Genomic DNA, 22,364 nt, shown 5'->3' with positions numbered 1-22,364 from the left:
GTGAATACATAGTCACATTGATTTGAAAGGAAGATTCGTGGATGAATTTTTATTTTGTATATTTAATTCCTGCATTTCTTTTGTATTTCTTCACATTGGCTATAATTCAATCGAAAGCATCCCTGCTTTCGCTGCTTTTTTTTATAGGTTATTCTGTTATTTACCTGACATAACGAGTCATTGTTCAATGTTTCATTTCAATTACGGCAACGAGCATCCTTTCCGTTCAGATTGACGCTCAGGCTATGAACGCCGCCCCACGGTTAGAACCGGAAGTTATATCCAGCTGTATATCCACCCGTGATAACAGGCTTGTTTTGATACAATGACTGATACGACTCAGTGGACGTGTCTGGTCAGTGTAGCTCGGTCTCTCTGGTGGCTACGTGCTGGCCTGGGCCTAGACACTGTCTGTTTATCTGCGATCTAACACAGTGATGTGTCATTTTGCTCCACAGTCACCAGAACAGGGAGATTTTCAGTCCATCTTTGTTATGCGTCGGTTAGTGAGCTCAGCTGTTTGAACAGGTGTGTTACTGTGGTCCTGATTACATATTTGTTCAGAAAAACAGAAAGAGATAGAGGATACTAGCGTCTGCGAAATGACTAAATGTGTGTGAGAGAGAGAGTGCGTGCCTGTGTGTGTAGGGCGTTGGGGTGGGGGTGCAATAGGCAATTATAAGAACACACACACATTCTTAACAAAACACTAGCATTCACGACAGAGCTTGAAATGGACCCAACATACAAGATGACACAGTAGCTGATGGAGTACCAAAAATTGTTATAGTTCTTGTATCTGAAAACATTGTTAGGAAATTAAATTTAACCTCTCTGTCATTCATTCAGGAAGCCTACTATTCTTCAGTTTGCCTCAAACATATTGATGTGCATATGTCACACACACACACACACGCACACACACACACACACACACACACACACACACACACACCCACACACACACCCACACACACACACACACGCACACACACACACACACACACACACACAGACAGACACACAGACACAGCTTGTCAGCTTCTGACTGGTGGAGAGCATGACAGCTCTCCAGTCATGAATGCACTCCCTCTACACCTGATGATATTGTTGCATTCTCTCTGTTTCTCTCTCAGCCCAAGGTCTCCTGCACCTCCACTCCTCTGCTGGAGCCAAAGTGTGTGTGTGTGTGTGTGAGCGCATGTGTGAATGTATGTGTTGTATTCCGTGTATGTTCAATGTGTAGCGTGAGTGCTCCTGTGTGTTGACTGGAGTGTGTGTGTCTCAGGTCTAGAGCTTTGGAGAGTGTGTGTGTGCGAGAGACAGAAAGTGTGTGTTTACGTTGTGGTGATGGGTTCAGTGGGGGCAGAGCGTCGAAGGCCCAGTCCGGCCCAGACTCCAGAGGAGAGGGAGGGATGGAGGGATGCAGGCAGGGAGGGATGGAGGGAGGGCAGAGAGAGCAGCGTGGTCCAGAGCTACAGCTTCGACTCCTACCAGCTGGAGGATGAGGACATCAGCAAGGATGCCCCGGAGAGAGGCGTGCTGGCTCTGTCCGAACCAGGTCAGTGTGTGAGCATGTGTGTGTGTGTGTTAAACAGAGACTTTGGTGTCTAAATTACACAGGTAGTAATCGTGTTAACAGAATTGTTGCCTGGTTACATGGGTCACACTGGCCAGCTAAATGAAATCAAAGACCACATACACAAGAACGAGGATATTTCTCTCCCGCTCTCTCCCCCTCTTAATCTCTCTCTTTCTCTCTCCCACCTTGTCTCCCTCTCTTAATCTCTCTCTTTCTCTCTCCCACCTTGTCTCCCTCTCTTTCTCTATTTCCCTTTCTTATTACCCTCGTTTATCTCCCTCTTTCTCCTTCATTTCTTTCTCTTTCTTTCTAGGACCAGAGAAAGTCCTAGAAACATTATATTGATAATGAGGTTCTATTCTAGTTCTATTATTAGTTGGCTGCATGCACACATACACACACAAACACACATGCACATACACACATGCACACATACACACACAAACACACATGCACATACACACATACACACACAAACACACATGGTTGTTTCTATGTTTTTCTTTTCTTTTTTTCTGTCTTTTTCTCCTTTCCTCAAGGCCTTACAAGGCCTTACAAGGCCTCAATATCCTTCAGCTCCTGACCTATAACCTCCCCTGCTTCCTCCCCTCGTCTCCTTCTCCCTCATCAGCCTTTGAAGAACCCATCCCTGACGACCGTTACCATGGTATCTACTTTGCGATGCTATTGGCTGGTGTGGGCTTCCTGCTTCCTTATAATAGCTTCATCACTGATGTGGACTACCTCCACCACAAGTTTCAAGGTACCCTCACACTCATACAAACACACACAAATACACACACACACCTACTCACACACATTCATATAAACAGATATGCACACACACCTACTCACACACATTCATATAAACAGATATGCACACACACCTACTCACACACATTCATATAAACAGATATGCACACACACCTACTTACACACATTCATATAAACAGATATGCACACACAAATGCACACAAAGACAGGCACATGCACAAACTCCAGGTTCTGTCTGTCTTCCAGGAACCTCCATAGTGTTTGACATGAACCTGACCTACATCATGGTGGCTCTGGTAGCTGTGATTCTCAACAACGTTCTGGTGGAGAGGCTTAGCTTACACACCAGGATCACCGTGGGTGAGTCACACACACACACACACACAATCAGTGTTTGTATAGCTTCACCACTTACAGGTGTGATTCATTTCTCCATTCCTTCTCTAATCTCTCTGTTCACTCCACATATCTCTCTCTCTCTCTCTCTCTCTCTCTCTCTCTCTCTCTCTCTCTCTCTCTCTCTCTCTCTCTCTCTCTCTCTCTCTCTCTCTCTTTCTCTCCAGGGTATATTTTGGCTCTTGGGCCTCTTGTGTTTATCAGTGTGTTTGATGTGTGGCTGGAGAAGTTTACCAACAGACAGGCGTACACTTTAAACCTCATATCAGTTGGAGTGGTGGCCTTTGGATGTACAGGTACCTCACACTCAAACACACACTCACACACTCACACACTCACACACTCACACAGTACTGTGATACTTGTGTTTTCCTGCCCACAGTGCAACAGTCCAGTTTCTATGGTTACATGGGGATGCTTCCTAAAAGATACACACAGGGAGTGATGACTGGAGAGAGTAAGAACACACACACACACACACACAGACAAACACACACAGACAAACACAGACACACACACAGACACACACACACAGACAAACACACAGACACACACACAGACACACATGCGTCTATAGCTGGTGAGATGGTGTGTGTGTGTGTTTCAGGTACAGCAGGAGTGATCATCTCTCTGTCCCGGATCTTCACCAAGCTGCTGATCAAAGACGAGAGGAGGAACACCCTCATCTTCTTCCTCATCTCCATCGCCATGGAGATGCTCTGTTTCCTACTGCACCTGCTGGTGCGGAACACACGGTTTGTGCGCTACTACACCGGCCACGCCCCCAGGGGGTCCGGCCATGGGAAAGGTCATGACCCCCGCGACCCCGGGACAGGATACAGGGTGCATCATGATGTGACCTCGGAGGAAGTAAGATTTGTAAGTCAGTGCGAGACTAGCTTGTGCTTGTATGTGCGTTTATATATATATGTATGTATGTAGATGTTTGTCTTGTATGTGAGAGATAGGTTTATTTGTATGATAGATTACTACCGTTGACAGAGATACCGTCTACCGTTGCTTTGGGAATATGAACAATTGTTGTTTTCATGCCAATAAAGCCCTTTGAACTGAACTGAACTGAGAGAGAGAGAGAGAGAGGGAGAGAGAAAGACAAAGAGAGAGAGAGAGAGAGAGAGAGAGAGAGAGAGAGAGAGGGAGAGAGAGAGAGAGAGAGAGAGAGACAGAGAGACAGAGAGAGAGAGAGAGAGAGAGAGAGAGAGAGAGAGAGAGAGAGAGAGAGAGAGAGAGAGAGAGAGAGAGAGAAGAGAAGTGATGCTCACAGATATGAACAGGGTAGAACGTGAGGAAGTGACAGGGACAGGGACAGGGACAGGGACAGGGACAGGGACAGGGACAGTGACAGGGACAGGGACAGGGACAGGGACAGGGACAGTGACAGTGACAGTGACAGGGACAGGGACAGGGACAGGGACAGGGACAGGGACAGGGACAGGGACAGGGACAGGGACGTGAGTGGACTTGTTCTTGTGGTAGTCTGAAAGTGGAGGAGAGGGGCTGGAATAGTTCTAATTATCTACTGTTTTAGATCCACCTCAGAGAACCGAGTAAAAGCCTGGGAGATGTGTTGTGTATGTGTGTGTGTGTGTGCGTGTGTATGTGTGTGTGTTCGCATGTGTGTGTGTATGTGTGTGTGTGTGTGCGTGTGTATGTGTGTGTGTTCGCATGTGTGTGTGTATGTGTGTGTGTTCGCATGTGTGTGTGTATGTGTGTGTGTTTGCATGTGTGTGTGTGTATGTGTGTGTGTGTGTTTGCATGTGTGTGTTTGCATGTGTGTGTGTATGTGTGTGTGTTCCCATGTGTGTGCGTGTATGTGTGTGTGTTCGCATGTGTGTGTGTGTGTGTTCGCATGTGTGTGTGTGTGTGTGTGTGTGTATGTGTGTGTGTTCGCATGTGTGTGTGTGTGTATGTGTGTGTGTTCGCATGTGTGTGTGTATGTGTGTGTGTTCGCATGTGTGTGTGTATGTGTGTGTGTTTGCATGTGTGTGTGTGTATGTGTGTGTGTGTGTTCGCATGTGTGTGTTTGCATGTGTGTGTGTGTTCCCATGTGTGTGCGTGTGTGCGTGTGTATGTGTGTGTGTTCGCATGTGTGTGTGTATGTGTGTGTGTTCGCATGTGTGTGTGTATGTGTGTGTGTTTGCATGTGTGTGTGTGTATGTGTGTGTGTGTGTTCGCATGTGTGTGTTTGCATGTGTGTGTGTATGTGTGTGTGTTCCCATGTGTGTGCGTGTATGTGTGTGTGTTCGCATGTGTGTGTGTGTGTGTTCGCATGTGTGTGTGTGTGTGTGTGTGTGTATGTGTGTGTGTTCGCATGTGTGTGTGTGTGTATGTGTGTGTGTTCGCATGTGTGTGTGTGTGTGTGTATGTGTGTGTGTTCGCATGTGTGTGTGTGTGTGTGTGTGTGTATGTGTGTGTGTTCGCATGTGTGTGTGTGTGTGTTTTTTGTTCCTTTCTGTCTGGAAGCTGACTCAGGGAGTTCTTTGTTCTCGTTGTCATGGGAAACTAGCACTGGGTTTTATATTATGGGATAATCAAATAGAGTGGTTCCCTTTGGCCCCGAACCATTTCTAATCAACTAATGGACCTGTGTGTGTGTGTGTGTGTGTCTATTTTATTACTGGACCCCTGGATTATTGCCATATGCATCCCGATGACTGTGTCCCTACATCCTCTAACAAGGTTAGACCTGCAGCAACACACAGCAGAGACCCAGGGGCTGCATGAGAGTGTGTGTGTGTAACCTGTGTGTGTGTGTAACCTGTGTGTGTGGCCAGCAGGCTTCATAAGCATGGCTGTGATGTCTGCAGCAGAATATTTCAACCCGGCGGCCATGTTGGAACTCAGAATGTCTAGTCACTGAGAAGGGAGATGAATGTGTGGAGCTGGGTACTTGAGATGTTGTTGTTCATCCTATCTGGTAGGTGAGATGTTGTTACTTTGCACTGTGCCCAAGCACCAATATACTGTTATGGCTATGCACCTCTCCCTCTCTCTCTCTCTCTCTCTCTCTCTCTCTCTCTCTCTCTCTCTCTCTCTCTCTCTCTCTCTCTCTCTCTCTCTCTGTCTCTGTCTCTCTCCCTCTCTCCCTCTCTCTCTCTGTCTCTCTGTCTCTCGCTCCTCAGGGGAACGGTGCTGTAGGCGTGTCTGATGATGTCACTGATGAGTTTGCTGGAGGGACGTACGTCCGCTTCGGTGTTCCCAAAGTCCAGAAGAGCTGGCCTGGCCTCAGAGGTCTGTCTGTCTCTGTCTGTCTCTGTCTCTGTCTGTCTGTCTGTATCTCTCTCTGTCTCTGTCTGTCTCTGTCTGTCTGTTCATCTCTGTCTCTCTGTCTCTCTGTCTCTCTCTCTCTCTCTCTCTCTCTCTCTCTCTCTCTCTCTCTCTCTCTCTCTCTCTCTCTCTCTCTCTGTCCCTCTCTCTCTGTCTCTCTCTCTCTCTCTGTCTCTCTCTCTCTCTCTGTCCCTCTCTCTCTCTCTGTCTCTCTCTCTCTGTCCACAGTTTCACTTGGTTATTTATCATTTATCTATTGCTCTTGTTTCTGTATTCTCTATTCATTTAAATGACGATAGTTTCAGCAGCCTTCCTGAGTGTCTCTGTCTCTCTCTGACTGTCTCTCCATCCTGTTTCCTCTCTCTTATCTCTCTCTTTCTCTCCCTCTCGCCCTCTCTCTCCTGGTCTTTCTTTCTCCTGGTCTTTCTCTCTCCTGGTCTTTCTCTCTCCTGGTCTTTTTCTCTCCTGGTCTCTCTCAGATATGATCCTGCACAGGTACGTGGTGGCCCGTGTCATCTGGGCCTACATGCTGTCTATAGCGGTGACCTACAGCATCACTCTGTGTCTGTTCCCTGGCCTGGAGTCTGAGATACGTAACCCCACTTTAGGAGAGTGGCTCCCCATACTCATCATGGCTACTTTCAACATGGCTGACTTCGTAGGCAAGGTGAGACAGCAGCTGCATCCCAGGGAGGGTCTCAGTCTTCCTCTGTCCTCCTTCATCTCCTCACCCTCATCCTCTTCTGCTCTTACATCCTTTTTCCTCCAGCTGAGTGTCCGAGGTGAGGTGCTGTCGCCATGCTAAGCCATGTCTGCCCTTTCTCGCTCTCCCTCTTTCCTCCTCTCTTTTCTCCTCTCTCCTCTTTCCCCCTCCCCTTTCCCCCCTCCCTCCTCTCTCCCTCTCCAGATCCTAGCAGCGCTGCCGTATGATTGGCCGGGCTTGCGTCTTCTGCTGTTCTCCTGCCTCCGGGTGGTGTTCATCCCCCTGTTTGTCATGTGTGTGTACCCGGCTTCGGCCCCCGCCCTGGGACACCCCGCCTGGCCCTGCCTCTTCTCCATGCTCATGGGGGTCACCAACGGATACTTTGGCTCCGTGCCCATGATCCAGGCCGCAGGGAAGGTCCCTCCTGACCAGAGGGAGCTGGCGGGTAAGAGAGCGAGAGGGAGGGACATGGAGAGATGTGAGGAGGGAGATGAGGTGGGACAGGATAGGAGAGATGAGATACTGAAGTCAATGTCATATTGCATGCAATGTTTTTGTGTATTAGTAATTTTATGAATAATTTCTTTCCACCAACTATTCTCCTCTTCTATCTCTCCTCTCCCCTCTCCCCCTCCATCTCTCCCCTGCTTCCCCCCCCCCTCCCTGCTCCCTCCTCCCTCTCCCCTGCTTCCCTCCCCCTCCCTGCTCTCTCCTGTCTCTCTCAGGGAACACCATGACTGTCTCCTACATGATTGGTCTCATGCTGGGTTCCTCAGTAGCATACGCAGCCTACAGGTTTACTGCTGGTGCCCCAGGAGCTGGTGCCTTCACACACTCCCTCACCAACTACACCAGAGGAACCTGAACACACACACACTCTCTTACACACACACTCTCTCTCTCACACACACACACACACACTCTCTCACACACAAACACACACACACACACACACTACACAAAAGGAAACTGAACACGCACACAAAGACAGCACCATGGGCCCTAAGCAGACAGGAAACTCCACCTCATCACTCCACCAATCACAGCACAGCTTGAGAACCATGTGTCCAATAGAAAAACCTTTAACCAAGCCCAGCCACGGGAAGAAAGCGACCAGTCCTGCTGCAGCTGCTGTGTATCTTCCACACTGTGAACTCTTATACACACACACACACACACACTGACAGCCTAGCTGTGGTGTACAGCCTACCAGCTTCTCCATCATCCTCCTGCCTCATCTGCCTCAACCTGCCTTCTCCGTCATCCACCTGCCTCAGCTGCCTCAACCTGCCTTCTCCATCATCTTCCTGCCTCATCTGCCTCAACCTGCCTTCTCCATCATCCTCCTGCCTCATCTGCCTCAACCTGCCTTCTCCATCATCCTCCTGCCTCATCTGCCTCAACCGGCCTGCCTCAGGGTCACTTCCTGTCTGAACCACTCTACTCTGTTACTGCAGTGTACAGTACATAGCCTGTGTACCTACACTGTGGGCTGCTGGTGTTGGTGTAAAGACCAGCTCTGTCAGGGACCATGAGAGGTGGTATCGAGGGTGAGAGCTCCCTGAGAAGGACAGCCCTCCATGTTTGCAGTGTCACTTCCTGTTTCTTCTGTGACATCATACTGGTGTTTTCCCTCCCAGTAACCTACAGCTACTTCCCTCCATTCTACGGCTGCTTTCACCTCCTCGCTCCATTCATGGGCCTGGGGGGGGGCTTGGAGTGGAAATCGTGCCATATGTCTGTACACCTAGAACCCAGAGTTGCAAATGTATAGTTGTGAATGTAAAAACAAATTAAAGGTTTATATCATTAAAATGTTTAAGACAAGCAGACTAAAGACTACACCTCAGACTAGACCTACCTCCAGACCTAGGATTGGGCCTGTGACCTGAGTCCGAGTGTTGTTTGTTCTTTGTAAATACCCTCATCCTTCACACCCTGCACCTTGGAAGACACACTTGTTTTCTCCACTGTGGAAAGGTTCTGAGTAAGTACACATGAATGCCTTTTCAGTCATGACACTGAAGTGGTGTACAGACCCATACATAAGACTCTCATTTAGGACATTAACTGTTTCATGACTGCATGATGAACAGGATGCTGTGTGGGACTTGACCTCATTCTGTATACGACATGTTATCCTGTTACCCTGTTACACTGCCTAGTGTGCTTTTCTGTACATCTTCTACTCTCTTTCTGTGGCCTTCTTGCTGTCTGTATCTATATCTCTCCATCACTTTCTCTTCCTGTCTCTCTCTTTATCTTTTTGCATCTCTCCGTTTCTCTGACGTTTGTTTCAGTCTCTGTGAGGTTATTCCTTGTCGGCATTTGAAAGGGGAACATTGTTTACTGTGTCCATTAATATATTAAGATATAGATATTTTATACTGACTGCAGTATTCTAATTAATCTGGAATTGTGTTGTGAATACCTTTTGCAAGCTTTTGTACAGTATAGATGTTACTGACTGTCTAAGACATGAAATAGAAAAGACAGTGATTGTTAGATGATTCTTTACACTGGTAAATGAGGAACTGAGAGAAGTGAAGTCAATATGTGTCCTGTACCTGGAGTTCACTGCTCATACAGTGAGTCTGTCACTGTGTCACTGTGTCACTGTTAATACACTCAATACAGTGAAAACGAATCATTCTAAAAGCACTGCTTTTTCACCTTGCTTAAGTTGAGAAATGTGATTGGATATCAGCTCTCTGATAGATCCCGGGTCTCCCTTAAAAGAGAGGGGATCCAGTAGATCACTCTGTCGAGACTGAGTTCTGTCATTATCAGCTACTGTTAATAAAGAGATCTTTTATATTCGACTCCAAACTGATGCGCCCATTGCAACACTAGAAGAAGCCCTAACTGGAAGGGGCTGACCAGACACAACTGTAGTGTGGGCATGTGTCCAGCAGGGGGCACAGTATCGCTGTGAAAGACAAGCAGACGGACCCAATCAAAGGAAATAAAGAAGGTTTAGCTTGATTTTAAAAACGGTTTCGTATTCGTATTCCTCCCAGCGCTCTAGCGGAGCATCGGGAGAGCACGTCATTAACGCCTCTTAACAGACTTTTAACGCAGACATACTTAACATAGAATAGGGTTGAGCTGTTATTAAAATAATGGGCTCGTCGTGTCCGTTCTGTTTCCTCCTCTTTCCTACACTTGTGTAAAATCACCAGGACAGGGAAAAGCAGGTTTCCCTGATGTGGACGTATAGGTTTGACGCAGCCCAGGTTCACTCTCTAAAAGACACAGGGAAGTGACCTTGAAACTGTGTGTAGCCTATATATGTCATCTGTGTATGTGTGTGTGTTGGGGGCGTCAACCTGGGAAAGCTAATTTTGGGTGTAGCTGCAGGGCATAGTCTCTGGTGTGTGATAGAGAGGCTGATCATTACTCACTCTGCTCCACATAGGGAGAACATGGAGGGTCAGAAGGAGATAGAAGGAGAGGGAGAGGCAGGGGGGATGGAGGACAGTAAAACAGGAGAGAAGTGGGTGAAAGACAGCGAGGGAGGTGAAGAAATGGGGATGGAGAAAGAGAGAGAGAGAGAGAGAGAGAGAGAGAGAGCGAGAGAGAGAGAGATGTGTTAGAGTGTTAAAGATAAAATCGTGTGGTGGTTGTTGTCTTTGCTTCTCCACCAGGTGGCGATCTTGGGTCAAAGTCCATCTAACTCCTGCCCTTCCTCCTCCTCCCTTCCTCCTCCCCCCTCTCCCCCCCCCCCTCCCCCCCCCCCTCCCTCCCCCCTCCAATCTTTCTTATCCTCGTTCAGGTCAGCAGTTCTGATGATCATGAGCTTATGTTCTCTGATTGTCAGAAACTGTGTCACAACTGTGTGTGTGTGTGTGAGAGAGAAAGAGAGAGAGAGAGAGAGAGAGAGAGAGAGAGAGAGAGAGAGAGAGAGAGTGAGAGAGAGAGAGAGGGAGAGAGGGAGGGAGGGAGAGGGAGAGATAGAGAGAAAGAGAGAGAGAGGGGGAGAGAGAGAGAGAGAGAGAGAGAGAGAGAGAGAGAGAGAGAGAGAGAGAGAGAGAGAGAGAAAGAGAGAGAGGACAGTGTGTAGTTTCACAGTGTTTCACTTTCTGTACCACATCAGTGAACATCCCTGAAATGAAAAGACTGTGATGTATCATTCAGTGTGTTGTCAGCATGAATAATATATGGCTAATTGATATGCACTGGGTATTCTGATACACACCTTATGCTAGCAGAGGGATATCTCTAAGCTAATATTTGTCAGATGGATTGTCATTCTGCATACTAACTTCAGGTGTAGTACAAGACACACAGGAGAGTCTGAAAGTACAAGGACGAGCGAGCGGAAGAAAGGTGAGAGAGGGAGATATAACAGAGAGAGATTAACAGAGAGACAGAGAGAGAGAGAGAGAGAGAGAGAGAGAGAGAGAGAGAGAGAGAGAGAGAGACAGAGAGAGAGAGAGAGAGAGAGAGAGAGAGAGAGAGAGAGAGAGAGAGAGAGAGAGAGAGAGAGAGAGACAGAGAGAGAGACAGAGAGAGAGAGAGAGAGAGAGAGAGAGAGAGAGAGAGAGAGAGAGAGAGAGAGAGAGAGAGAGAGATAAAAGGATCTGGAAATAGAAAGGAACCCATCCAGTCCCCCTATTCTTCTGCTGCTGCTTCCTCTGCAGACAAACACAGACCGGCTGCAGATCCTAGTCTGAAGACAAGTTCAAACGCCCCCTCACACAAGACACCTATCACCCGGGCAACACGAGTCCTGTGGTGAGTGAGAGTGTCACCTCTGTGTGTCTCCTGCCTTTATATCCCCACACAGCTGGGAGATAGCAACAGGAGAAGTGGGTGTATTCAACATTAATGAACTAAGATCTCTCTTTCACACATGCAGAAAAAAATCACACACACAGAAAACACACACACCTCCCTCACAATTCTCTCGTCACTCTGCTCTCAGTGTTCAGTGCAAACTCTCCTCACTGCCAATGAGAGCTCTGCTGCCTTGACTTCAACCAATCAGATGAGCATGTGCTGACACACCCACTGAGGGCTGTGCGCTGTGATGGAGGGGCTGTGGGTGGGTGTGTGCTTACTTGCGTACGTCGGTATTGGTATACGTATGTGTGTGGCAGCATTCACTCTATCTACATGAACATCAGAGGGCCGTGTAAAGTGTCTGCCTCATGTTCTGCTGATGGTGGTTTTTCAGTGGACCAGAGTTCCTCTACCCTGGTGGACTCTCAGTGTCAAACTGGAGCACACTCACCAAGGTCACATCGCAAAGGACTCACACAGTTTAGTTCCCTCCAAATCACACAAACTGAAGCAGTTAAATCTTTGTAGTCAAATCATTGTCCTGGAAACAAAAAATAGGCCCATCTCTCTCATCTGTTTGTGTTCAGTACTCCCCATAGCAGCCTTCTGCACGACACACCTCACCTCTCACCCTCCCCTCCTCACCCCTCCTCACCTCTCCTCCTCACCTCTCCTCCTCACCTCTCCTCCTCACCCCTCCTCACCTCTCCTCCTCACCCCTCCTCACCTCTCCTCCTCACCCCTCCTCACCTCTCCTCCTCACCCCTCCTCACCTCTCCTCCTCACCTCTCCTCCTCACCTCTCCTCCTCACCTCTCCTCCTCACCCCTCCTCACCTCTCCTCCTCACCTCTCCTCACCTCTCCTCCTCACCTCTCCTCCTCACCCCTCCTCACCTCTCCTCCTCACCTCTCCTCACCTATCCTTTCACATCTCACCCTTCCTTCTTTCACCCCCTCTGGCTTTCTTTATATCCTCTCCTCCCTCTCCTCTTTTACCCCTTTCCTCTCCTCTGTTCTCCAGTTCCCCTTTCTCCTCTCCTCTCCCCTCCCACCACCCCTCCCCCCACCCCTCCCCCCATGCGTCACTGTGGTTGGTGTTGATTGACAGGTACCTCATGGGGCGGGTAGATGGAAGATGTTGATGTCAGTCATCTGAGTGGCGTGTTTGTTCCATCAAGGGGTCAGGGTGAGGGGTGGGGGAAGCAGGCCTGTGTGTGTGTGTGTGTGTGTGTGTGCGTGTGTGTGTGTGTGTGTGTGTGGAGTGCAGTGAGGGGATGTGAATCGCCACACCATACCCTCACATCAATCATTCATAAATATATTTTTCTCCCCTGGCTACCAAGCGTGTCCAGCTGTGAACTGACCGACTGAATGTGTTCAAACAATGTAGAATAGCCCTTATTCTCACCCAGTCAGAATTCTGTCTGATAATAAGAATGATGAATATGTGCAAGGAAAAATGTGCCTGCTGCTCCTGTCTGAGTATGTGCGTGTGGCAGTTGGTGGTCTACTAAACTTTCTTTACATGGGATTTTTGTAAGTAAATATTACCTAGACATTTCATGTGAACATTTGACCCAAGGAAGAGCACATGTTCAGGTGACTCTGGTTGCCAAATAATTTACTTGATACTTAACTGATAAAGCTCACTGACATAACAAGGACACACTAACAGCTGCATATCAAATTTCTGTGGTTAGCGTGGGTTTATCAAGCGCTAAATATTAGTAGCCCTACTGGAAGAATATCAAATCACAGAACCCTATCTGTAGCTGGCCAAATTGTGTCTTAATGTGGTTTTTAAAAACGACAACAATTACAAACATTCCACCCAGGCACATTTTGTTAATAGCGTGTCAGGTTATAGGAGCATAAACTCTCTCAATGCTATTTTAATAAGGTCCTAGTATACGTGTGGAATTTCAACTATTTGTCGAATGTGTACGTTTTCGCTAGAATTTGCTATTTAAATGTGTGTGCTATTAAATCGCTAATGTCACCGGTGAGCAGCAGCAACCGCCGTAGCGGAGCAGCGTGTGAAGAGTATCTGGACCAGGAGACACGGAATGCCGCTGGCAGGGAGAAACGAAACCGGTGTCTGGCGTAATCTACCTACCCGCAGAGACTCGAGTAATCTTCGTAATTAGTGGCTTTACAGCATGTAATAATTGACAACCTTTACTATACACACACCATAATTATATATATATTATATATAGACTTCAAATATGTTGCCTATCGATATTATTATACAGGCTATTGTAACGTTAAAAACTATTCAATGGTTGGGCATTTCCATTTAGTCTCTGTTGACCTTTTTTGTAGGCTACATGTAGGTAGTAGCCCGGAATCATTAATCAAAGTAGCCATACAAATGCGTAAAAGGCTATTAAGAAATATTAGCCTATCAAAAGAGTTAGTGTGAGTGATCATTGGGGATTTGTAGCCTATTTGTAAACTATAATGCCATGCCATAAATGTAGGTCTGAAGGCTTGTTTTTTATGTTCTTTGTTGGTTTATTATGTTTATTAATGCTTACAGTGTATTTACATTTTCATAGGCCTATTGGTGATACAAATCAATGAATGACATGGGAATCCATAACATAATGACAACACACGCAACAACGTATCATTGCAAAGTATTTGCAAACGTAAGAATTTAATCAACAAAATATTTTACATGAGCTACCCACCTTAGGCCACAACATAGTTGCATTTCATGATGTGCGGAGAAAACAAACTGTAATGACAAGAAACTCTAATCTTCTCGCGCATGAAGGAAAGACAACAAAGGGCCTCATCTCAGTCTGCTGTCTGAGATCCCGGCCTGAACGAGAGGGGACAAAAGCGTTTTCCCCACGGACTCTCCGGGAGCACATCCCTCAGACCCCTGCCTGGTGATTCTCTCCCTGGTCCTGCAAAGGTGCCAGGCGGAGCAAGCAGAGGGGTCAGCGGGGTGAGAGTGTGGAGCGTCCCGGAGAAGATCCTTACTCGTTCGTCCAGTCTGGAGCTCGCAGGATATGCGCATGCACGGTCACTGCGGTGCCAGGTTCGTGCCGCTGTTTGTCCGTCCAGTCGCAAATTGTAGTCTACTTGATCGGTTGTTTTAATTAGACAGAGACTATTACTGAGATGAGCCGGTCTCGTCTTGGTTAGTAATGGCTTCTCCTAGTTCCATTCCCGTCTCGGTCTCCTCTCCCTCTACTGTTCTATCGCGGGGGTGGGGGTACCTTGAAACCGTTTCACGGGAACTTGACATGGGTATTTTGAAACAGCCCAGTGTTTTTTCTTTTCTTTTTTTGGATCAACATTTTTGTAACATTGAAATGCAGTTAAATCAGAAGGTAGGCTACGTGGGGACTCTAAGCAGGGAGCCCCCCCACGCCACGCTAAAGATATGGAATTAATGTGAGAGTTTTGGACGTGGATTCACACGTTCCGTGTTATAAAGGTCGTCACCCCCTCGCTCTCTCGGTTCTGCATAATGGTCAGAATGAGTCCTCACACTTGATCTTCTAATGCTAATTCCATGCTCGGGCCCCGTGCTGGCTTCTCACTATGGCAACCCTATTTGAGCCAACCACCCCACCTATGTTTTGTCATGTCTTGTGATCAATCACGGGTGTTCATAAATCTTTGTATTGTTTTTTTTGGAGTGGGGTGGGGTGGGGGTGGGGGTGGGGTGATAAGAAACCACATACGCTGCTGAGTTGTAGCCCCACGTATTAACATATAGGCCACAGAGACTGTGAGTTGTAGCCTATAGCCCGCCTGGCTACATCCTAATAGTTCAGACTATCTGATGGTTGTAGTTTCTGTCCCCTGTGCGCAGGAATGAAGCAGGAACTCAACCCTTAAAACATGGTGTCAAATCCACAGGCCAGTTCAGCTTAAACTGGAGGCTGATCTATACATGGTTTATTTTAACAATCCGCCCTTCATAGGCTATTTAAAAAAAATAAAAAAATAATAACCCTTCCCGCCTGTCTGTCAAACCTGACCGGCCAGAATATCTGATCTGCGTTCTCGCGCGTTCCTGCCTATTTGAATCAGTACGGAATAGGGGACTTGCCTGGAAACCGCCTCTCCCAAATTCCCTTTACTTGTTTTGATCATTCATCTTGAAGGAAGAGGGGACCTTGAAACGGCTCAACCTCCTTGGACCATAATTGGTTTTATAGAACTGGCGAGAAGCCAAAGTGTTTACATCGAGGCGATTGACACTGTTCTCAGCCAATCAAAGAATTTGCCGTGGAGCGTGTAGCTCTTGGTGGAGAGGGGCGGGCCTTGTAAAACAATGCTTGTTTCATTGCAGAAGAGTTTACAGAAGCGCGAGGGGGGCCTCATCCCCCAATGTTATCCCATAGCGTACCTTCGGACAGGCCTGTAGCCTAATGGACTACTCCAAATCTTTTCACAAACGCTCGGATTTTGAGAAGATTTAAAACATTTTCTTCTTCATACTTTCCTGTTCAAGTAAGAGGACGACATGTTTTCTGAAGCGGTGTCATACAGTCGATACTTATAAAGCTGATACAATTCTGTTATTAGCCTGCAAGCTATGTTGTTGTGAAGTAAAAAGGCGGGGAGATGGTCCCAGCACTATCATTCTGAAACAAAATTGATTTGCTGTGTCTTGCATAGACAGCGAATCCACCTAATCTCGGGACATTTCCTTCCAGAAAGTTTTAACGTAGCGAGTTGTTCGTAGAACTGAAAACTTTGAAACGTGGCCGGGGCAGCCTTTCCTTCCGAGACTCAAAACTAGTAGAAAAAAACAATTCACCAACCTGTCATTGCCATTATAGAATTGACTGTAGAATTATGTCGGATAACCAATTTCTCCCAAACATAACCTAATTCCCAGAGTCTTTATTTGGTTCGTCCGCCCGTGTAGGCTATCACGAGCTATGGTGTGATCTATGCAGCCCGCGGCTTGTTCACTTTTAAGGTTAATTCTTATTTTAAACTTAGCCTACTTTGGTGAAATATGTTGCTGGTTATTTGTTCATTTAACTATAATTGGTATTGTTCCAAACGATGGTAAATTAAGCCGCCTGGACTTTCTGAAATGTAAGAGTGGATGGCTACCCTAAACATTTGCTTAGCCAGTGCCGTGCAGTCTATGGACTGGAATGAGTTTTAATTGTACTATTATATCACATCTCAATCAAAACATGTGTAGAATATATAGGCCTGTCGCTTAATCAGAATGAACAGTACTGAACAGTAGCCCAAAACCGTTAAGGTTTTGAAATGAAAATAACTCGACAAGCTGACCACCTTCGGTTCTCGATGCTTTTATGCGTCACTTAACGCTACTTACTTGCCTATTTTCATTAACACAAATAGAACAGAATTAACAATAGGCTAACTTGCAATTTGTTGTAAAGGATGTATAATCCGTCACCATGTAAAGGGCTGTGGCGACTTGTTTCGGTTTATATTTTTGGCCTAAATCCTTAATCAAACGTTACCGGGGAGTTGGGTGAAACAGCCCAATATAAACGGGCTGTTTTGATTTCTCTATGGGCTGCACCCGTGTCTATGTTTGAGACATATGGCCTTAAATCCGCATCAATAGTGAACTACACACCACAAACCCACCTTTTTAACACTAGTCAGGTCAACCCTATTTATTTTTAAACAGTTTCAAATTTATATTTGATGCTCCTTAGATATTTATGTGTAGGCTATTAGTTTACATCGGGAATCGTTGTTGTTTATAGCCCTACAGGGTTCAGTAGACCGCAGGGTTTTGACACAGAAATCAAAATGTATCCATGGCAATTTGACAATGTGTGTTTTAACTGGGGCGACTTGAATCTAAAGGCGGAGAGCGTCCCTGCCTCTCGAGCTAAATACGGCGAAGCTTCTGTGCCTGTAGCCCAAGAAGCGTAGCCCTGGAACGGCTGAACGGTCGGGTATGTGGTGGGGGGAGGGAAAGCTTACGGTTCGAAACTCATTAGATTAGTTCCTTATGGAAGAAATTGTAAACGACAGCAATATAGATTAAAACCGAATATAGTCTTGAGCTCTCTGCACGTTTCAACGAATGTACTAAATTTAGTTTTTAAAGTGTTTTTCTAAACTGCGTCATTGGCCGTTTAATGGGCCGAGCGTTCCACAGAAAACGACGAAATCCTCAAACCATCTGTTTACAGCACTTTGCTCAATCTGACCTCTTGTCGATTCTGTGTCAAATTATTTTTCCTCGTGTTTTTATAGGTCAGTGGGATGACTGAAAAGGATTCGGATTCGCTTGGAGATCTAGAGGTATTTTAGCTCAACCGTGGCTTTTTCGGAATATCCAAAACGGACTGTTTCTTTTACATAAGTTTACCAGTTGTGGATAATGGATGGCAGAGATTTCGGTCCCCCCCGATCCGTCCACGTCCCACCGCCGCTGCTGGCTGGGATCGCCATGGAGTCTCACCGACTCGGAGCCGCTGCTGCAGCCGGGAGATTCCCTCCCTCGCCCGGCCACTTGGGCTCGGGGCATCCGCCGCCTCTCCATTCTGGGAAATTCATGCCATCGGCCATTAACCTACATCAACATCATAGTAAGTGAGCTATCTATTTGACCTGCATGAGCAATGCCAGTAAGTTGAATGGACAGCAACTGCTTCAAGATGTACGGTCACTAACATACCACAAATTAACTTAAGGTTGCGGACATGATTACAGTTCAGTGTATGATGAGCGGTTAGGCTTTTCATCAAATGGCTGTAAACTGACTCTTCGGAAGAGAAGCCTTTTAAGTCCCCCATTCCAGAAAAGTAGGGCCGTGGACGCGGTTAGTGACGAGCTAAAATAGACAAACACAGTAAGATTTTACCCGTAAAAATATGAAATGTGCTGCTTGTGTTTTGCTCTCGAGGATGGTTTGTAATGGCCGAGAAATGGTTCTACGGCAAGCGCTACGAAACACACACCCAAGCGGGTCTTGTGGATGTGATGGATCTTGTCTCAGTGGTAGCCTATTGCTGTAGTACAGGTCAGTGTAAACACACTGTTCTTCAGTGGATCTAGTCTTCCCGGTGGGAGTGAAGTCCTAAGTGTATAAATATGTGTTTTTTGCATGCTTAGAGCTCTGTGAACAGGTGTAAAAAAAAAAGAAAAAAAAAAAGAAAAAAAGTTGTGACCTCGATCAGGCTGTGAAGAGCACAGAGCACTCCTGGTGCTGTTGGGAAGTGGTGTGTGTGTGTGTGTGAGAGAAAGAGAGAGCGCGCAAGAGCATATTGCTGTGGTAAAATCAGCTCTTTCTGAACTAGGCCTTTCGTAAGGTTGACCAGAATCAGGTGGTCTCTGCTTCTCAGACCATCTTTATGCTGTGACATCCCTATCACTGCTTTAGTCAGTAGCACCAGCCGTGTGTGTGTTTGGGGGGGGGAGGGGGTTGGGTGTGTGTGTGTGTGGGGTTGTAACTGTGAGCGTGTGTGTGGATGTATGCATGTTGAGGGGGTGGGGCAGTCCCAGCTGAAGATGGCAGATTCTGTCAGGCTGTATGAGATGATGCTCCAGTAGGCTCTCTATCCATGGACCCTGTATGAGAGCTTGATGCTCCAGTAGGCTCTCTATCCATGGACCCTGTATGAGAGCTTGATGCTCCAGTAGGCTCTCTATCCATGGACCCTGTATGAGAGCTTGACGCTCCAGTAGGCTCTCTATCCATGGACCCAGTATGAGAGCTTGATGCTCCAGTAGGCTCTCTATCCATGGACCCTGTATGAGAGCGTGTATGATGTTACACTTACACGCACACACCTACGCTGGCAGACACACACACACACACAGACGTACATAAACACAGACGTACGCAGACATGCAGGCAGGCGCACACACTGGAATAACATTACTTAATACTCAGATAAATCAGGATCAAAACTGGTGCAACTGGTGTGGTGTGTTCATGGTAAAATGTGTGTGTGATGGAGAGAGTGCTGGGAGTGCATTTTTACGGATTTATTGCAGGGTATCAAAGCCAAAGTGATGGTACTTTCACTGTTGCTCTGGTTCTAAAATGACCTGGAAACATTGGTCTGTTTAATGGTCCGATCTGTGTGGAGGAATTGCTTTTGTGTGAGGGTTTGTGTGTGTGTGCGGAGAGGAGTTTGTGTGTGCATGTTTTTGTGTGTGTGTGAGGCCATTTTGCTGCAAGTCCTGTGTTAAAAATGAGCTTAAAGCGTTGGCTGTGAAAGCAGCTAAGTGTTGGGAGGCAGGATGGTTGTAAGATGTGTTCAATACTGCCAGCCCAAACAGGCTGTTCTACCACCCCGGCCTCCTCCCCTCCCCTCGCTGCTGCTCCCTGGGAAAGGGGGGCACTCAGTCTGTTCTGCCCACACTGTGACCCTCTCTCTCTCGCTTCTATATCTCTTTGGACAGGAGTGCCGTTCCATCCACACAGAACACACTGCCCTGTGATACAGGCCATTAAGCTGGACTAAAGTCTATTGCTACCAAAACCATCTACTGTAGCTGATCATCATATTTGAAGGGACTTGGGGAATGCACTTAGCACAAACATTCAAAGTGTTTGTTGTGGACTCAATTTTCTGTCCAGGACACCATGGCAACGGACAACAGAAAAAAACAACCAACTGAAACAGACCCTGCCTGTGTCCCACCCAGCTGTCCTGTTCCCAGGCTAGACCTGGGTCCAGAAGTCCCCACTGACCAATCAGACTAGGACTGCTATGTCCAGGAGACGTCCTATTGGACAGGTGCTGGAGCGCTACCATATTGAAGCCATCTGTCGGGAGGGATTGATGCTGGGGTTGGTTCTCGTATGAGGAAAGTGCCAACTCGGCGAGCTAAAGCCTAGCACTAGCCTGGGCCTTTGGAAGACTGTTCATCTCTTTAGACTTCACAATGGTTAGTTATCCCCCAGTCCAGCTTGGTTTTTGAACCACCTCTGTTACACATACACGCACACAAGCCCTGTGTGCCACAGTTCTCCAGAGTCTTTCCATACTGAGATTTATTCCAACAGCCACATGAATTTATACATGGTTAGATAAATCTGCTGGCTCTCATAAACACTCAGTGACACACACACACACACACACACACACTCTTTTCCTGACCACCCATTTTCTTTGGTATTCTTGTGTGCTAATGTGAGCATGCCGATTTCATGTTGGCTGGATGTGTGTGTGTGTTTAGATGTGTGTTTTGATGCACCACAGACATGTCGTGTTTCAGATTAATTGAATCTTTCAGGGGAGAAAACAGGCTCCTTAAGAGAGCACACAGCCCAGCCTCCCTTCTACAATAAACCTGTCACGGCCAGACAAACGACACACACACACTGAAGGCCTGTGTGGGAAAGCAGTGTGTGTGTGTGTGTGTGCGCGCTTGTATGAGCATGTTATGGCATGTAGAATACCCAGAGCATTAGCTAACAGCATATCATATACCCTGTACTATCATATACCCTGTACTATCCTAGACCCTGTACTATCCTAGACCCTGTACTATCTTAGACCCTGTACTATCTTAGACCCTGTACTATCTTAGACCCTGTACTATCTTAGACCCTGTACTATCCTAGACCCTGTACTATCTTAGACCCTGTACTATCCTAGACCCTGTACTGACAACCTGGAGCAGAACTGAGCTGGCAGGTCACATGTCACATGCTAAAAGGTACATCCACAGTTGGAGTTGTGCTTGGGAGGTGTGTGTGTGCACCTTTTGAAGCATATCCATTTGTGTCGGTACGTGTTTGTGTTTGCACACGTGTGTGTGTGTGTTAACACGAGCGGAGTTAGCAAGCCGGCCAGTGAGGAGCTGTACTGGACGTCAGACGCAGTCACACAGGAGGAGAACCCCCAGCTAACCCTGACCAGCGCTGATGGGGCTACTGATGGAAGGCAGTTATAGGTGTGTCTGGGTGTGTGTGGGAAGCCTATCTGATCTAACCTGTGTGTTTTGAGACAGGTACACACACACTATTGGGAGTGTACCAACAACGGGAACTCGCTGTTTTTGAAGTGTGTGTGTGTGTGTGAAAGAGAGAGACGAGGAGGGGGAGAGATGTATAGCGGAGAGAAAATGAAATACATTTGAGAGAAATGATGCCCCCCCCCCTCTTTGCCTCTCTTTCTCTCTGGGGGTTGCAAGAAGGCATTGTTAAACTGTGGATTGTGTTTTTCATCCTCACTGTGTGTGTGTGTGTGTGTGTGTGTGTTGATCATTTGTGTTTGCTGTAGAGCCAGTGGTGCTGCTGAGATTGATCCATATTGTTGTGTGTGTGTGTGTGTGTGTGAGAGATCCTGTAGTTTAGCCTGAGGTGGGATCAGATCTCACCATCCTAACAGAGCTGTTCATAGTGAGAGGAACTGGGATCAGATCTCACCATCCTAACAGAGCTGTTCATAGTGAGAGGAACTGGGATCAGCTCTCACCATCCTAACAGAGCTGTTCATAGTGAGAGGAACTGGGATCAGCTCTCACCATCCTAACAGAGCTGTTCATAGTGAGAGGAACTGGGATCAGCTCTCACCACACCTAATTATGTCATTATGTGCTGTTTGTTCCTGTGTCCTTTGCTGCAGGTGGTGCGTTTATCTTAAAACACACACTATGATGAATAATACATTACTATAAATGCCCAAACACCTAAACGAATGTTCTGAAACCTCCTGTCTTACTGTCTTCTCTTGTCTTCTGTTATCTTCTCTCTCTGCTTCTCTTCTCTCTATTCCACCTCTATTTAAAGTAGCTATCTCTAGAGAGGTTGTGTTGCTCTCTGAAGAGAGAACCTCACTTGCAGGATAGCACACTGACTAGCATGAATTAATGGTGTGTGTGGGCGTGTCACGTGTGTGT

The 22,364-nt window shown here is 47.0% G+C and overlaps 2 protein-coding genes across 2 annotated transcripts in view; both read left to right on the top strand.

Moving 5' to 3' along the window:
• Positions 1-1,350: 1,350 nt before the first annotated feature.
• Positions 1,351-7,662, top strand: slc29a4a (solute carrier family 29 member 4a). The gene is made up of 10 exons (XM_084678464.1): positions 1,351-1,561; positions 2,214-2,345; positions 2,603-2,716; positions 2,920-3,048; positions 3,135-3,209; positions 3,360-3,622; positions 5,896-6,004; positions 6,520-6,707; positions 6,948-7,188; positions 7,469-7,662. Exons 1-10 carry the CDS (start codon positions 1,351-1,353, stop codon positions 7,606-7,608), a joined length of 1,602 nt encoding a protein of 533 aa, XP_084534590.1. The 3' UTR covers positions 7,609-7,662.
• Positions 7,663-15,778: 8,116 nt separating this feature from the next.
• The window catches only part of tnrc18 (trinucleotide repeat containing 18), a 32,475-nt gene continuing 25,889 nt past the window's right edge, over positions 15,779-22,364 (top strand). Inside the window, 2 exon segments of the mRNA XM_084677245.1 lie at positions 15,779-16,007; positions 17,760-18,094. Of these exon segments, the coding sequence (XP_084533371.1) occupies positions 17,887-18,094 (208 nt within the window). The 5' untranslated portion in view covers positions 15,779-16,007; positions 17,760-17,886.

The sequence above is a fragment of the Hypomesus nipponensis genome, chromosome 17 (assembly GCF_054491055.1).
Source record: "Hypomesus nipponensis isolate SF chromosome 17, ASM5449105v1, whole genome shotgun sequence".
Taxonomy (NCBI): Eukaryota; Metazoa; Chordata; class Actinopteri; order Osmeriformes; family Osmeridae; genus Hypomesus; species Hypomesus nipponensis.
Note: the sequence above shows the minus strand (reverse complement) of the source record. Positions and strands in the feature narration are given on the sequence as shown.